The sequence below is a fragment of the Epinephelus lanceolatus genome, chromosome 18 (genome assembly GCF_041903045.1).
Source record: "Epinephelus lanceolatus isolate andai-2023 chromosome 18, ASM4190304v1, whole genome shotgun sequence".
Lineage (NCBI taxonomy): Eukaryota > Metazoa > Chordata > Actinopteri > Perciformes > Serranidae > Epinephelus > Epinephelus lanceolatus.
The window spans coordinates 35001905-35020362 of record NC_135751.1 but is presented as its reverse complement, the minus strand read 5'-3'; the positions used below and the strand labels follow the sequence as shown (position 1 = coordinate 35020362).

Sequence of the window (18458 nt, the reverse complement as noted above, 5' to 3'; positions counted from 1 at the left end):
TAATGTGGTGACGTCACCAAACTAAGGTTTTTAACTTGGAGACGACACATCGTAAAGGCATGGATATTCTTCCCAGTGTTGAATCAGATCTGCCTCCAGGGCCTGGGTCCAAACACAACGCGCTCTCCGTGATCCTTTGGACGCCGCCATTGTTGTTGTTGCTTGCCGGCTTGTCCGTGTTGCCAGATCTTGGGAGAGAAACAAGCAACCAGGGCTATGGAAACAAGCCCAAAAGAAGCAACTAGACCTGGCAACCCTGCGGCTTGTCCTCCTCACATTTCTTCCGTCCTCCTGTGTGCTGACGTGGGACGTATCCCGTCTCTCATTGTCTGATGCTCCAGTTTTCTAGCATGCCAGATATCCAGTCCCAGTCACAGACGACGGGGCGACTTGTAGGCTTGTTCACACATGAGGACTCGTCGTGGCAGACTATCCGCTGACTCACCTCTGACCCAAGGTGGCTCTCAAGATCCTCTGCGACGTCAAAATCGTGGTGAAAATCGTGTAATGTGAACTAGGCTTTAGATGGTGTAGTTTAGTGGTTCATTACTGACTGATTAGGACACGTCAAAGGATTGTAAGAAAACTCTGATAGGTTGTGAGATCAATAATTAGGCAGAATGAGTGAATCAGATTCATCACATTCCCTGGACTGGAAATGAGAGTTTAACCAAAGCAGCAATAAGGTTTAATCAGACATGTTTGGTGAAGGAAACTACTTGTATAGAAGCACATTTTGTAGGTGACGAGTCTTTGTTAAGCAGTGATGATGTTTAGTGGATCTGAAAATCACACGTCTGCTCACCACAGCTGATGCCTCTAGTTTTACTTTTCTTGTGGCGTCACCTTTTCACAGGCTGCTCTCCACCGTTTGCACTGTTAATTGATAAATCAAAAGAAAAAATCTGAATGTTGTTTGCTCGTTCGCACTCCAGTGCCAGAGCTGCCATGTTTTTAGTCGCCCCTTTGGTTTAATTTCTTGGCATTTTCTAGCTTTCTGATTTTCTGAATAGCGTCTGAATGGGAGAATTTTTAGCAGCCAACTTGAAAGTCCTGAATGTGAGACTAGAACCAACAGCACATGAAAGCAGGATAATAGCTCTGGCAATGAAAACAATCTGACGGTGGAATTTAAATCAAGTACTATCTGTCCACAAAATTTCAACATTCAAAGAGGGATAAAAACAGGAAATACTTTCATCTTCCACAAGTATGCAGAGAACATGGCGGCGGGCAATTTGGGCCTCCGCAGAAAGAGTGTCGGATGAGTAATTCTCCAACTAGTAATTTGCACCCAACGAGCAGGCATGGGTACAGCTTTGCAGGTTAATGCTTCCTCTCTGTAACATCATCGCTGCACGTCGTCTTAACAAATTGTCTTACTGTGCACAAAGACTGACGGAGACACAGACGCGCGAATACACAGCGAGCGCCGCCTCCACATATAGACCAGCCGTCCTCACTGACCCAATGACTTCATTCTCCTCTCCTCCTCCTCCTCCTCATTTACAGGTGTGTCTCACCGCCTGGGTTTCAACACACCTCCAGCGCTGCTTCTTTCACACTGGACGAGTCATTTGCATTCATTTCCATATTTCCCAAAATCATGTGTCAGCTCTGACAGCGAGGGGCTAGTTTTGTGTCAGATCTCCCCCCAGCCAAAAAGATAAGACACGGGAAAAAAAATAAAAATCAATGTCTTCCCACAACTCTATCTCTGATGTGGCTATATATAGACACTCTTTTTTTCATTCCTCTCATCCTTCATCATGTTCTGGAGAAGATGTACTCCTCCCTAAAGCGCTGTTCTCTTCTGTGTGCCTTTTGTTTTATCTGCTTGTAGCGCTGTGGGAGTTTGGTATCATGAAGAGTGCAGATCGAAGTTTGGACTCAAAGGCTTCGACGCAATAATGTATCAATGGCCTGACTGCAGATTTGTAAAGTCTCTGCCCGATTCATTTAACCAACTTTCTTGCAAACTTCACAAAGGAGATATTTGGCACGATGAAGTCAGTTTGTCCGTGAACAAAAGCCCCATGCAACAATACACACCCACGTGCGTGCACACACACTCGCTCTCATTCTGTCTCTCTCACACGCTCACACATACCCACACAAACATTATGAACCAACTGCTTATCGCAGCATAATGGCTGGAACGAACCAGGCTGCTGCCAGCTCATAGATGAATTGGACAGTTTATAGCGTATCCTAAAAAATAAAATAATATATGAATTACTTTTACATGTGTGATATGTGTGTATAAAGGTGAGATACACTGAACAGGAATGAAATGCAACACTTTTGTTTTTGCTCCCATTTTTCACAGGTTTGAGTTAAAGAGCAAAAAATATTAATATCTCAAATTTTGGCTGCATTTTTTTTTTTTTTAAATCTGTGTTAGCGAGCACTTCTCTTCTCTCTTCACTTCCCTCTTAAATAATCCATCCATCTGACAGGTGTGGAACAAGATGCTGATTAAGCATCATTACTGCACAGGTGTGCCTCGGGCTGGTCACAATAAAAGACCACTCCAAACATTGCATTTTATTTTAAAGTCAAGATGAAATGAAAAACACCTCTTTAACACATTAAGATTATCTCTCTTGACATTTTGTGCACATATTACAAAATATATGCCAAACAAATGACAAAAAATCCATTCCTTTATGCTCTTTTTTCCTGTAATGCAAAATATGACGTGTGCTTGCAATCAGCTTTAATTTTACCAGCTATCTTTGATTTAATCTCAGTTTTATTCTTTAGACAAAAGCTCATATTAGTTTAGGTCACATTTTAGTAATTTTTACCCTTCATAGTTTTTGTCAGTGACAACTCAAAACATTTACATCAATGAAAAGTCATGACCTTATAGTCAAAATTTTTCCCTTCAAACTAATCTAATTAGGCTGACACAGGTATCAGAAATTAGAATCAAAGTGACAGGTGGTATAAAAATTTCATTTAGACATAATTTTTTCTGCAACTACTGTAAAACTTCAAATAATAGCCTATTATTCGCTTCAATCTCTGAAATTAAGGGGCCTATTTGTGGTACCTTTAATTCCTTTTACACAAAAGCCCAGCAAAGATGGGAAATACAATCAAATTGTCTATTTAAACCAGTATGAATAGAACTTGTATAAAAATTAGGCTTTTGAATATATGTTAAATATGAATCATCCATTTTCTCTAACTCCAACAGACAGCACAGCAGAGAGAGAGTGAGTTACGGCACTTGAGGATTATGGCGCCCAGCATACCGACACAACACCACTTTATGCTGTTAAACCAATCCTCACAACTTGGATTCATGTTTATAAAAAAAAACAACCTTTGGATTCCTTTGACCTGAGGACCCTTACAGACTAAAGGAATATGAATAACTTACTGGGTAATCGAGGAATGGACACATAATTTCAGGAAACTTACAACCTGGTTTTATACATCTGAAGAACTGCTTAGCTGCTTAGCAACCAGCCCAGGCCTCTAATTGAGACAGGCCTTTATTTGTCAAAATGTGTTGCCACACTGGGCTAGTAAAAGGGTACAGGTGTTCATTGGGACTAGGCTTTAAATCATAAGTGCTATAACGTAGACAACTGGATTTGACACTGGTTTAGACCCTAGCTGATCTGTCTTTAATCACGGCTGTTTCTTTCAGAGCCTCACGGTCCATCCTTCACCATTGGTAAGGCCATCTGGCTGCTCTGGGGTCTGGTCTTCAACAACTCTGTGCCAGTGCAGAACCCCAAAGGCACCACCAGTAAGATCATGGTATCAGTGTGGGCCTTCTTCGCTGTCATCTTCCTGGCCTCCTACACTGCCAACCTGGCTGCTTTCATGATCCAGGAGGAGTACGTGGACCAGGTCACCGGTCTCTCAGACAAGAAGGTAAGATGGAAGGTTGCCAATCTGTCTTCTTTCATGTAAATAAGTCAGTGCTTTAAATGCTTCTCTCTCCATGCTCCGTCTTCCATATTTAGTTCCAGAGTCCCAACGACTTCTCGCCTCCGTTTCGGTTTGGCACCGTCCCAAACGGAAGTACAGAGAGAAACATTAGGAACAACTACCCAGAGATGCATGGCTACATGACAAAGTTCCATCAGAGAAACGTCAACGAGGCTCTGCAGAGTCTGAAGGCTGGGTAAGAAACAGTTTCACTGTTAAACCGAATTTACAAAAAGATTTTCGTAATAAAATGATTTTAAGTCGGGCTTTAAGAAAACACTGATACACTTGAGTATTCACTGTAGGAATTTTAGGAGAAAAGATAGAAAGATATAGAAGATAGACTTTATTAATCTCCGAGGGAAAATTCAATTGTTTTCACTCTGTTGTCATACACACACAGGCCCATGTGCACAAACAGGACCTGTACATGCATTAAATGGAGAGATGTCAGAGCGAGGGGACTACCTCAGACAGGTGCCCTGAGCAGTTGGGGGTCAGTGTCTTGTTCAAGGGCACTTCTGCAGTGCCCAAGCGGAGAGCTGGCACCTCTCCAGCTACCAGTCCACGCTCTGCTTGGTCTGTGCGGGTGATTGAGCCAGCGACCCTCTGGTTCCCAAGCCAGGTCCCTATGGACTGAGCTACTGCGACTAGCTATTTTGAAACCTGCTCATTTTTAGCGTTTCCTAATTATGTTTTCATGGTTGAATTTGAAATCTCAGTAGCTCTTTCAGTAGTTAACTACTCAGGGTCATGTAGTTTATGTAGTTCCTTACAAACTACATATTCATAGTATTTTCACAATGTTTTTTCACACAATATGGCACCATTGGCCAGAGTTGTCCTTTAACGACAATCACCTGCCATTTGACTACAATTACCCTGTTTTCCAACCAAGATGTCTGCAATTGAATACTATGAATTTCCTAAAAGTTTCCATTTGCCTGATTGCACCCCAATAATTTCTCCCCATCCTCTCCTTGAAACACATCCTCAGGCTGCCTAGGTGAGGACTGACCTGCCCTAGTCCCCAGTTCAAACACACATAGACTTTATTTCGTGTCAGTTCAATTGTAGCTCCATGCAAGAACTAGTAGGCCTAGTTAACGACTTCCCAACGCTGCATATTACAGTAGAAATTGTGAATAGTTTTAACAAAAAGAATCAATGCTTAAGTCCCCTGTTTTTCTCGTTCCTACTGGTCTTCATGTAAACATATTGTAGCTGAACAAGTCCAACAATACTTGCACTCCCCCTCTTCACTTCTCATCAAGTGTGCCTTTTCACCAGTCTGTGTGCCAGCTCCAGCCTTTGGCAAACCAAGTGGAAGTCTATTACACTTATCAGCAGCTTAGTGCTATTTAGCAGGTTAATTGGAATGTTGTAGCTGTGATGTCTGACTCCAAAGTGCTAATTAATTGTAACCTATCTCTCTCTCTCTCTTCCTCCCTCTCTTTTTCATTAGCAAACTAGACGCTTTCATTTACGACGCGGCCGTACTGAACTACATGGCTGGCAGGGACGAGGGCTGCAAGCTGGTGACCATTGGCAGCGGCTACATCTTCGCCACCACGGGGTACGGCATCGCCATCCAGAAGGAGTCGCTCTGGAAGAGACATGTGGACCTGGCCATCCTGCAGCTCTTTGGAGATGGTGAGACGGCGTGCTGTTTCCTCCGCTGTTTTATTCATAGATGGTGCGCAGTTTAATGCACTCAGCAAGCAGAGACCCTGTCATGCATGCAGCTGTGCTGATGTGATGAGTTGTATAAATAATGACTCAAAGATGCACGAGTTAGTCACTGAGATAATGCAGTATGTTCCTGGGGAAGAAACAGAACTTGTTATTGACAGCTTTGAAGCAAACGTTTAAGGATAAGTCCGCCTTATTTCAACTGGGGTCTTATTTTATTGACTTGAGCCATTGTTTCTGTCAGTTAGAAAAACGCTGTACTCAACAAGTAATGCCTACCTTACACTAGAAGACTCTCAACAGACTTTAAAAAGACTTAAGTCTGACAATTGAGTTTTGAGTCACACACAGTAAGACTTTACAAAGACTGGGGATCTTGCAGGGTCACTGTTTTCAAGACTACAGCTAGATTTCTTTTGAGATTATTTCCCATTCTGCTCCTGGTGTAAAATATTACACCAAACTCCCTTTAAGAAATCTGTCAGCAAAAATACATGACACTAGAAACACGAGATAAAAGATGTCATGTGTCAACAGTATTCTTATCAATTCGGCATCAAATATAATCTATAAAGATAAACCCTATTTTGCAAAAGCTCCAGCCTCCATTGGTTAGCTACTCTATTTTAGTGGGCGGAGTCCGTGGGAACGAGACGTGCTGGTTGGTGGATTAGGCACATGCTGAATTAAACACAGGCTCTTCTTCGCTCTACAACTCCACCAGTTTCTCCCTCTTTTCCATAGTACAAGAGAACCAAAACTTGTTCACGTTCTTGTGCCTCCCCGGAGTCCTCTCCATGTTTACTGTCTCCCTGGTGTCCTACTTCCTGTTAGGTGCTGGAGAGAGGGCAGCTATTGGTTGTTGACAATGTTTGTATGAGCCGGGACTTAAAACTTATGATTATATGAAACATGTTTGATTGTTTCGGAATATCAAGATGAGAAAAAGATTGACACCGTTTTATGACCACCTTACACAAAACGATTCACGAGATCATGGGAGCACGCGAGGTAAAACTCTTATGATTCCATTAAGACATAGGATAAGATAAGACAAGACGAGACAAGACAAGAGAAGACAAGATAAGATTAATTTGGCAAATGAATTCCACTCAAAAGCAGAGTGTAGGGAGGTGGAGACAGAGTTTGTACCCATAATTGTGTAAAAATGTACAAAAAGAACAATTACACGTAAAGGCCCTGACACACCAAAAAGACCAAAGAACTAGAGGCAACAAAGCCTACAGCCAATAGCCGACCAGCATGTACGTTGTGCACCTTAGTGAGAAGAAATAACTCTCCACACGAACAGACGCTGGTAGTCTGTAATGATCATTCAAAAAGGGAAAATGGAAGACCGTCATGATGCTAGTTAGCCAGTTAGCACATTGACAACACAATGTTGAAAGAATAGAGCATTTTTACCCTGTGCCAGTGAACAATAACACAAAACATCAACAAAAGTTACTCCTAAGAAAAATAACCTTACCTTATGCAGCAAGTTTGTTTTAATCTCACTCCCTCTTGACTGTAGCTGTTTGTTTACTTTCCTCACTTCTGTTTCTCTTCTCATGCGCTGAGCAGAACCACCAATCACGGTTTCATTCACTGACGAGCCACGTTGTCTCCAACCCAGATTCAACATGCTGAATAGGCCGAAAAAAGGCAGACACAGGCCAACAGTGCAGAACACACCGCAAAGACTGGGGTGCTCACCAACGGCCCAGGGTCTTAATGGATAGTGAAAAGGCAACCAGAAGCGTTGAAGTGGGACACAAAGCAAAAACGTAAAGAAATGAAATTGATTAAGGAGGCATTGGTATATTTACACGATATTATGACGTGTTTTATTAACATAATGTCAGTATTTTATTCTTAAATATCACTTTTCTTGTCAAAACCGGTATTTTGCAACACCCCCAAACTGAACTGCTTACTTTGCAGGCAAAACTGAAAGTGAATGAAATATTCAGGCCAAACCGTCATTGCACAGTGAGACTGTGTGTGTGCGCAGCTAAAGCAAGTACTGTATGGTAGGTTGGTCAAAGTTGAACCAGGACGTAAGTGTGTAAACTGTTATAGAGACAATATTGGTCAGATTTCAACCAATGACCTTCATTATTCCCTCCAAACAAGTTTTCCTAACCTGCTTTGTTTAAAACCGATGATGTCACCAAATCCCAGATCACAGCAGTTGACCTGGTGAGTACAGTGTTACAATAACCAGAATAAACGATGGCCAGACCGAAAGAAAAAAGATCCAAGTTGTGATAAACATGAATTATCCTTGAAGAGCTAATTCGAGGCGCTTGATTTACCCACCAATATGCTCTGAACAAATCTTGCCTCAGGCACTGCTGCAGGGACAAATAACAGTGGCTAAGTTTATTTCTCATGTGTAAAATACAACATTTTCAAGAACTTTAAACTCAGGCAAAAACAGACGTCTCAGTCAGAAAGATTTTAGGGTTTAACCCACTCCCACCTGAGCAGCATACGAACTGGTCGAGGGAGGAGAGAATCATAGTTCTTAATTAATTTCTGTGTCTGTGACCACAATTTTGGTGATTAATTGGCTCTGTAAGTCAAATGTACATGTAATTTCACTCTCATTATATCAAGAACAGACAGAAAAGGTAAGACGGCGCTGCTAGGAATATAACTCGAGATTTAGCTCCACCGTGGGGGCCCGGTGCTTTATGATCACGCTTGCCTTTTATGGGAGACTGTCCAAGCTCTCCAGGGCTTGTTCTTTTGAAACACTTCATTCCTGTCAGCTCGAGCTGGAGCATTAATGAATCTCAGAACGAGCAGGGAATGAAATGAAATGTGCTCAAAATGTCCATTCCTAACCCGCACAGAACATGCTTTACGGTTTTCAAGAGAAAATTCCTGGTCATAAACAAGTCAAAATGTCACAGGGAGCAGCTGCTCGCTCAGTTTATCGACTCTAACAGTCTAATTTCACAATGTCCTGTTTTGATATACAGCTCAATGCAGAATGGGCACTGTAATGGAAGTTTGGTGTGTGTGTGTGTGTGCTTGTGTGAGTTTGCGTGTGTGTTGTTGCTAGTTTATTTGGGCACGGTCCAGCGTGTTGTGAGCATCCTGAACCAAGGGCCCTCCGGGGCCCACTATAGTGCGTCCCAGTTAGGGGTGCCAGCATAGCTCCTGGTGTATTTCAACGCCGTGTGTGCATGAGTGCGCGGGTTTGTGTGTGTGTGTGTGTGTGTGTGTGTGTGTGCGTGCGTGCACATGTGAATATGGGTCAGGCCTTTAAAAATGAGCGAGCCTATGTGTGTAAGCGAGGGTGTGTGCGTGTTAGCGAGGTAAAGAGAGAGCCGTGTAGAGATTCTGACTATTTATGACACAGGTTTATTTTTATCAACCTACATACAGTTCAATAAGACTGTTGTGTTTCTGATTTATTGATTATAAGTTTGATTGTTACGTGTGTTAGTTTAGTGTACATGTCTGTTTTTCTATGAGCACATGTGTGTTTGAATATGGGTCAGCTCGCAGTAACACTCCCACTGTGCTGCTGCGAAAGCATTCATACAGGAACCAAGCGGCCCTGTCTCGCCACCTCTCAGGATTTCAATGTCACTTTGCCACGCCTCGCCATCCACTCCCCTCCTGGTGGCCTAGAAAGCGATGAGACTCACGTGGAGAGCCCAGTGGCCTGGTACGAGGGCTGGAAGGGAGTCTGGGCAGTCTGACGCAGGCCCGGGCAAAAAATACATCACAGCTGTCGTGAAAAAGAAACAGCAGTTTTGATCGGTGGTTTTCTGATTGGCTGTTGGACGGAAAGTTTTGGAGTCATTTGCAGAGCATGTTGAGTTCAATGATATTTTGCCCTTGACACCAATGTTGGACCTGTTGCATCATTTCAGAGATGCCAGGCATCAGTGATGAAAGTTTTGGGTTTCGATTCGGCTTTTGAATCCAACTGGCAATAAAGATTATGAGCTGATGGAGAAACAAACTGAAAGCATGATGTTCTTACTAAACAGACAGTCCACCGCTGTCCTTTTATATTTTGTCATTCAAGTCAGCTCAGTCGTTATTCTTTCAGTTGAATCATCCAGTGTCCTTTATTTTATTCCCCTTGCTTTATTGTCAGCGTCTGAAATAACTTTTTTCACTCCCTGCCACTGTGGCGGTCAAGTTTTTTTTTTTGTCTGCCACTCAGAATTTTTATCTGCCACTTCTGAAATCCATTGAACTAAATGGAGGAATCACAATAAGTTTATTTAGATATCATGTAATGTAAAGAATGATGTTTCATTCACTCATAACGCCCGGAGCTATTCCTTCAGACAAAATTAACACGTGGGTAGTGAGGTGATAGAGCAACAAGTGGGCGTGTGTATTATGCGTGTGCACATCTTTTTATTAATGGTTATTAGTTAGAGTTTGGTGAACTTTGACTGTCAATCAAAATGAGTGAGGTTCTGTGGCCAACAGCGTTGCTTTTATAGCATAGCCTTTCTGTTGTGTAAAAGCTTAAGAGCATAAAAGTTAAAGGAATAGTTTTTGGAAAATATGTTTATGTATTTTCTGCAAAGGAGTTGGATAAGAAGATTGATACTGGGGCGACCTCTAGCTCAAGTGGGAGAGTGTGCACCCCATATATGCTGAGTCCTTTGCAGCAGCCGGGTTCACTTCCGACCCAGGGCTTCCCGCTCTCTCGCCTTTCCTGTCTGTCTTCAGCTGTCCTATCAATAAATGCAAAATGCCATTAAAAATATATATATATTAGAAAAATTAAGTGAGGTTGATATCACTGTCATGTCTGTTAAGTAATTATGAAGCTACCGCTAGCAGCTGGTTAGCTTAGCTTAGCTTAGCATAAAGAAATAGTTTCCATTAAACCCCCATTTAAAGTAGTAAAAAGTTTTTACACTTGTTTTTGTCTGGATTAAACACATGAGATACAACATGTTCATTAGAGAATTTAGAAACACTGGTACAGTCGTCATGTTTTGTTAGCCATGCTAGCTGTTCCTCCTCTGTTTCCAAGCTAAGCTAACTGGCTGCAGGCTTTGAGGCTGTACACATGCTGCGTCTTTAACCGCCTAGAAAACATGAGGTCGGGTGCTGGGTGCTATTCTTGTGCCTTTTCTGTGCCAGCTTTCAAGAGTGCAGCGGCAGGTTGTGTCTGAGGTTGAAAAGCAACCTTAACAAGCACCTAATCATAGCCTGTTTACCTGAAATCCTGAGTGCAGAGCTGATCTTCATCCAGACTCTGTTTGTGTGTAGGCCTATCGCCCATGGGGCAGATGTAAAACACTGGTAGTCATGCACTAAAATGAACAACTTCTCCATATTTACCACAGACTGATATTTCCAAAACAAAGGAAAGATATCTGCCAGCTGTGATTGGTTTATCCTCGTCACCTGATGATTGGTGCACACTGCTGCGTTCCAAAAGTTGAACACAGGGCGCAGCTGTCGTGCCATGAAAAACAGGCGCTCGGGAATGCGTGCGCCCCACATCTGTGTCGCTCTGCCATTTGAGCTCGCCCTGCCACATCTATATTGAAAATAATGAATTTGAGGGCGCAAAAAATGAAGCATGTGTACGGCCCCTTTAGCTTCACATTTAACACACAAACATAAAATGGATATTGATGTTCTCATCTAACTCTTTGCTAGAAAAATGTGTTTCCCAAAATGCTGAACTACTGCTTTTAAGTTACAAAATAAAAGTCTAGGATTGACTCTTAAATAGCAGTTGAATGCCTCAACAGTCTAAATAAACACAGAAAAATCAACTTGCTGAGACCTCAGGCTTGCTAAAGATGAGTACAGAAAACGTCAAATCAGCAGGCGGGTAGGCTCCGCCTTCTCATTTGCACTCATCATAGTGTGACTGGCTTGTACGCCAATCAGCTCCTTGTACTAACCTCAGCATATATTGCTTATGGCATATGGCTTAATGTGTTCAGGCGGAACTTGCGTTTGGTTCCACATTACGTTCATCAGTCTACAGAATATACCAAGTATTCTGCGTGTGGTTGCATGCATCACACTGTGACCCTCATACTGGGACAGTTCAACACACCAACCGTTACAGCTCTGATTTTTTGTGATAGAATAATGGTTGGCTGTGATGTATTAGCAACCCCCACAGATGGAGGATTTTACTGCTTTCATGGGAGCTCAGCCTCCACTTGCTCTCAATAACTCGAACCCTGATTTAGAACTTCAGAGGATGAAGAATGTTACTCAATCAGGAGAAACAGAAGAATGAAGTAAAGATAAAGTGTAATACAGAATATGAGTATAGATTAAACAAAAGTCCTCGGTGCTTAGACACCAGAGGGGGACTTTTGTGACTGAGGGACATCTAAGCGGCAGCAAGATAAATCCCTCCATGTGTCTAGACACTGGTGGTGGTGGCTGATGACTTTGAGGCTGATGACTGATGAGGTGAATGAGGCTGAATCTGAGAAGACTAGGCGGTGATGGGGAGGTGGAGAGTACACGCAGCTGAAACATGAACGAACTGCGGGTAGAAAAAGGACCATATTTAAAACGAGGAGCAGTGAGATGATAGGCTGACAGAGAAGGCGTGTCGCTGTGCTATTGGTTGATTGTAGATCAGCTGTTGAACACTGACAGCCAGAGAATGAAGCATGAAAAGATATTGTCTTCCTGACTGAACTTCCACAAGAGCTTCATTTGTGTTTGAAAGCTCTGGAAAAGCTAATAAGTTGCCCTTAAGTAAAAAAAATGATTGTGTCAATCCTCTGTTTCCTCCTGAAGGTCAAGCATAAACATTCATGTTCATTCACTTTATTATTTTGGTTGTAATATTGCTCTTTGACAGCAGACATTCTGACATGTCACAGTAGGAAATGCCCGGGTGTAAAAAATATAATTAACGATGTTTCATGGTTGGAGTGGAGAGCGGAGCCATCGTTAATGTCATTAGTCACATCAGGGCTTTTCCTACGGTGACATGTCAAAATGTCGGCTGTGAAACAGGCCTGTCGGCACGGTAATATAGTCAAGACTAGATTTTTTGTTTGTGAAAAGGGTATTTCAGGTCTTAGTGTGTGCTGTGTAAAAACACATTCACCAGTTTACAACACTGTTATAGTTTCTCTGGAAAAATGATTAGTTTAATAGTCCTATTGCCTAACTTCATCAAGCTGCTGAAGTGGACTCTTTATTAAAGGTAATTTTTTACAGTGTTGGAGTTGCTCGCAGTCATGAGCACACAGCATAAGTGTGATGACCTGGATTTAAATTCAGTCTGGGACAATTGTTGCTCTCCCTCCATGTTTGCTCTTACTTTCCACTCTGTCTTTGATATTTTAGCATTTTTTCAAGTTGTTCGAAAAGTTCCTCTTTTTTTTTGTAAACATATGTTTATTGATTTTAAACATTTAAAAGGTTGCACAAACATATACAAACCCCCCCAAGATAGAACATAATCAAGCATTACGTTTTCAAGGCGTCTTCAGTGTCACCATTTTTTACAAATTCCCAAAACATTTCCCAAATATTAATAAGCTCTGAAGCCCTATTTCTCACTATATATGTGAGTCTTTCAAGAGCCAAACTCACTGTAAAATCCTTCCACCTACAACCAAGAGGGGCAACTCACAATCTTCCAGCAGAGTGCAATTGAACGCCTCGCCTGTTGCAAACAGAATTCAACCATTGTTTTCTCTTTCCTAGGCAGGATGAAAGTTTATGGAAACATGTTTATCAAGCAGAGCCTAGGACTTAAAGGTCATGGGGATGAGGTCATCCAGGACACAAACTGTAGCACCGATCTCCAAAATGTTTTCATCTCAACACTCAAATTTGCTGTGATATTTGTTCTCATTAACCAGTTATATTGTAGTAATCAGTCAAGTGTTAATGGTTTGAGTTTGAGTCTTTGCACATATTGTATGCCATTCACTCTCTAAAATGTCCTGTTATAAGTCTTGAATCTATTCCGTTCTCTTACTATCCATGTTGTCCTTATGGTTATCAAACAACTGACGGTATAAATTAGACATCAGACCTTTCCTAAAGCAGTTCCTTACAGAAAATGCTTCTAATGTGGACAATGATGTTTTTGCCGTAGCAAGACAAAACAAAACTTCCAAGGCCGTGTTTACACGAACATTTTCGTTTTGAAAAAAGTTCCACTTTCAGACAACAACGTTTTGAAAACAATCACCGTGCACACAGATCCACAAAAATGACCAAAAACGCTGTAGTATACATGCCAGGCAAGTGGCAGTGTGACTTTGTAAAAGTGATGTGATGTATAAACAAAATGGCAACCACACAAATGTTTGCCTGGATGGACGAGGAGGTGGAGTTACTACACTAAGTCTTTACTTTGCTGGAGAAGCGTTGATAAATTCAACAGGGTGAGCAGCACAAACAGAGCTCGGGAGTCCGCCATTGTTGTTGTGATGGTCGACTTTCTCACACATGCCTAGTGACTGGTACCGTAATGCGCATGTGCGAAAAGTCTCCGTTTTCAGAGGAACTGCTTATTGCAAGTTTGGTGCTGTTTCCGAAAAATTGCATTCTGGAACCCGTTTTAAAAACATTGCGTTATCAGGCACCCTAAGTGCCGATGTTGTGTCAACTAAATTTTACCGTTTTCGGTTGAAATTGTCGTATAAGCAGGACCTAAGTTTTTAAAACTTGAAAAAATGTTTCTGTGGCAAGTCATATCTCAACCTCAACTCCTCAAATGACATTAGATCGTTGTCCCTATAGATAGAGATCCTGTACAGTACAGAAGCCCTTGTTTAAATTTTCCTCTTTTACTGAAAAGGGTTTGCTAAATAAGAACAAACGACATCACGAACATAAACATAATAATGTCCTTGTAACATTCACAAACAACCGCCCAAAGAGTATGGCCCAGAACTTCTCAAGAGCATCTTTACAAAAATAAACTGAAGTCATTTTGTTGAGTCGCTCCTGCCATACAAATGCCGGTGCTATCGCCCAGTGTCGCGTCAAAATGACTGCATAATGCTCGCACTTTAGTCCATTTCTCAGCAGATATAAAGTAATGGCTGCTGTGTGATTGTGTCTGTAATTTTGCCTGCGTGCATGTGAGTGTGTAAGTGTGTGTGTGTGTTGCCTTTCCTCTGAGTTGGTATGCTGTGGAGCTTCTCGTCGATGCTCAGAGGCCAGCCAGTGCTCCGGTGCAAGAGTCATGCTGACGTGCAGCGACAACGGCTGAATGTATGATTAATTAAGCGACGCCTGTCCTGCCACGGTCGGCTTTGATAGAGAACAGCTCGTGATGAAACAGAAGGTGACCCACAAAAGAGACCAGAAGCTCAGGGACCAGCATCAGATGCACGGACACACACACACAAACACACATACGTGCACATGCATACATATGCAAGCACTTGTTTTTTGTACAATTTGCATAGATACAGGCACATGACGACGCTGAAGCTTTTATATATTGTGTGATAAACACTTAGAGACACGGTTATTTGCAGAAATGAATACAAAAAAGATCAATGTAATTAACATGTGACCAATGGCACGTGTTTGTCTCTTCCTGTGTGCAATGAAGCTGACTGTGAAATTCAAGGCTGTGTTTCACTTCTAACTCCCCTGACCCCCTCTTCCCACCGCCTGCCCGCCATCTTCCCTCCTCTGTTGCATCATCTCTCATCCCTCGTGCCCTCCAATACCCATCCTGTTATTACATCATATCCCTCTTCTCTCCTTTATATTTTACATTCCTTCCCACTTTTTTCACACTCTATTTTTTATTTCAATTCCCGTACGAATCATAAAAACACTTCTCCACATGTCATCATCATGCCCCCTCCTCTGTCTCGTCTCCATTCCTTCTTCTGTCCCACTACTTCTTTGTTGTTGCTCCAACTACCATCCCTCCTTTCCTTTGTCCTTCCTCTCGTCTGCCCATCCTCCCCCCCATGTCATCACATTCCCTCCATCCAGGTGAGATGGAGGAGCTGGAGTCCCTGTGGCTGACGGGAATCTGCCACCACGAGAAGAACGAGGTGATGTCCAGCCAGCTGGATGTGGACAACATGGCCGGTGTCTTCTACATGCTGGGCGCCGCAATGGCTCTGTCGCTCATCACCTTCATCTGCGAGCACTGGTTCTACTGGCAGCTGCGCTTCTGCTTCATGGGTGTCTGCTCCGGCCAGCCCGGCTTCGTCTTCTCCATCAGCAGGGTGAGACAGGGAGGGGAAGGGAAGGAGGGAACATCGAGAAAATGTGCTCAGACTTTAAATGTTGTCAAGATGAATAAATCATAAATGTATTTTTCTGTATGGCAAAACACAAAAAGTGGAATGTTCCCCACTGAGAGACGTCCATGAGCTTTTCATGGGTTGTGCTTCTTAACAAATATTCTGACTGACAGATGATTGGCAGCCATTTCTGTTCAAGTCCAGCACACAGGAGCTGATGCATTTCACACCATGCTTGTGTCTTCGAGCATCAAATCAAGCATAAGCCCAGTAGTATCACACCTGACTACCTGCAGCACTCTCCAAATTTTGCAGTGATATAAATTTAAGGGTGACTTAAATGTTTAAAATGTAACTCCTGAGATAAGAAATATCACATTATTCCTCTCATAAAGGAAAAGTTGCACCTTTACTCAGTTCTGTACACTCAGTTAGTCTGGTGTGACCAGTAGCATGGTGGCTAATTTAAGCTAACATTAGCAAACTTTAGATCAGACTGCTCTCAAATCAGCTCTTGAAGCACTGGTATTTGCAAGATTTCAGATCAGATTTGTGTGTCCAGACATCAACAATCTATCTACATGGGTTGCTGTGGTAACAACATAGGCATCAGTAGCTACGTAGCAACACTGATGACACAGCTTTCCAACATGGAAGCATGAGAATTCTCCATCTACAAACAACTAATTTTGGCGTCTGTCCACGGACTGTTGTTCCTCATGTTGTCCTTTATAGCTTTCGCTGGTAGCAGCATGGACCTGGTCAGCACTTCGTCACTCTGGATTTGACGTTGTTGTCTCGTATTGTGTTAAAAGATACTTTGGAATCCGATTTGAGTGTCTGGACTGAGATGCATCTGTAGAAATTGGATTTGAATTGCATTTCAGACCACTTCCAAATGTGGTTTGGATCACTTCTTTTCTGTCCAGACTTCCTAAAATTAATCTGGATACAATCTGGACATGCCAGAAAAACTATTTGGGCTGACAGTCTCAACAAGGTCCGTGAGTTTTCTGTACTTGAGCTACTGTACCCGTTTTTTGCACATACCAATAATGGTAAACCACACACACCTGATAGCACAAGATAAACCCTGATTAATATTGTCAGGACTCTGTAGCATTCTTGCTTTAAGATATAATCTTTGCTTATATCATGAAGTATGCCAGAGGCAGAGCCAGATGTTTTAGACATTTGGGGCTCAGCTCAAACCTTAGGGGGCCCAGGGTCCTGCTTCCTTAGGGCATCTTTTTTTCCCATTTACAGCAGCTATATGCACTATTCTCCAACCCATCTGAGATAATAGACTGACTAAAAATCTTTACATCATCTGGGAAAAACACGATAATAGCGAAGGAAAAAAAATCTGTAGAGCTTACATTCTATTTTGTACAGAACATAAGTAGTGTAGGAATTTAATCAGCATTACTAATCTTGAAACCTGTTTTCATTATACTGTGCTGGAGTGGAGTTCACAGAATGAATGCTAAATCTGCTGCAGTTGAATCCATGCCACAATAATCAGGGCTGCTTTAATAGCAAATCAGAGCTCCCAAACAATGCCAAGTAAATGTGGTCCTCAGTACTGTGAAGTGAATAAGAGGGTGCCTTCACACCTGTGGTTTGGTTCATTCGGTCCAAAGCAAGTGGAAAACAATGATAAATTAATGTATGTCGCTCTGGTCTGGTTCCTGTTCACACTGACTTCTTATGAACAAATCAAGAGGAGTAAACATGAAGTTATACAGACTGACAGGTGACCTGTTGATTAGACAGTTTTGGCATTTGTCATCCTGCATCATCAGGACCCACGCGGGGAAATCAAATTCCACTGACTGACAGACGTTTACGCCGCACTTTGATATTGTTGATGCTTATATTTATGTTCTTTGGTCACAGTGAGCTCACACCCACACACAAAAAACCCTCATTATAAGCATTGTTAGTATTATTAGACTGCAAACAGATCTCACATTATGAATAATGAATAACGTGGAGACAGGACGAAAAGGAGGCGTTGTGTACCGTAATGATTGGGAGCTTATTACTGTCACACACATTGTAATGGACATAATAAACTGAAAATACAATCACTGCAGTTTTTAACAGCTTTTTAATCAGAAATAAACCTGCGCTGACATGAATATGTGTTACCATGGTTACCAAATGATAAGCATAAATAGGTTATAGCCTATACATGACCTCCTGAGGTATAAAGGGGAAATAAAGGGGGTAAATAGGACAGAATGGGGTGAGGATGTAGAGAAAGGTTTGAGGAATTAAAAGATAGATAGAGGCTGATAATCAGCGATGAAAAACCCCTTTAACACAGAGACCACGCTATAGACACGTGACAAAGGCCCCTCTTTATGCCTCCTTTGCATTTTTACACAAAACCAAACAACAGCGGCATCAAGACGCTCCAGTGTGTGATTATAGACAGCATGCTGGCATCACGAATTCAAAAGAGGCGTGATGGGCGTGACATGTAACACAACAGCGTCAGCCTCTAGAATGACATATAACATATGCATTGGTAGCACTTTATAAACAATAACAATGGCATAACATGCCAATAACACTCATTTACCCCCTCTGTTA

General features: G+C 42.1%; 1 protein-coding gene across 3 annotated transcripts in view; it reads left to right on the top strand.

The window, feature by feature from the left end:
• grin2ba (glutamate receptor, ionotropic, N-methyl D-aspartate 2B, genome duplicate a) overlaps positions 1-18458 on the top strand; it is a 200652-nt gene that overhangs the window by 167462 nt on the left and 14732 nt on the right. For all 3 annotated transcript variants that reach the window (XM_078161815.1, XM_078161814.1, XM_078161813.1), the window contains exons 13-16: positions 3665-3894; positions 3987-4147; positions 5417-5604; positions 15601-15839. In XM_078161815.1, the coding sequence (XP_078017941.1) occupies positions 3665-3894; positions 3987-4147; positions 5417-5604; positions 15601-15839 (818 nt within the window). The remainder of the gene's footprint in view (positions 1-3664; positions 3895-3986; positions 4148-5416; positions 5605-15600; positions 15840-18458) is intronic.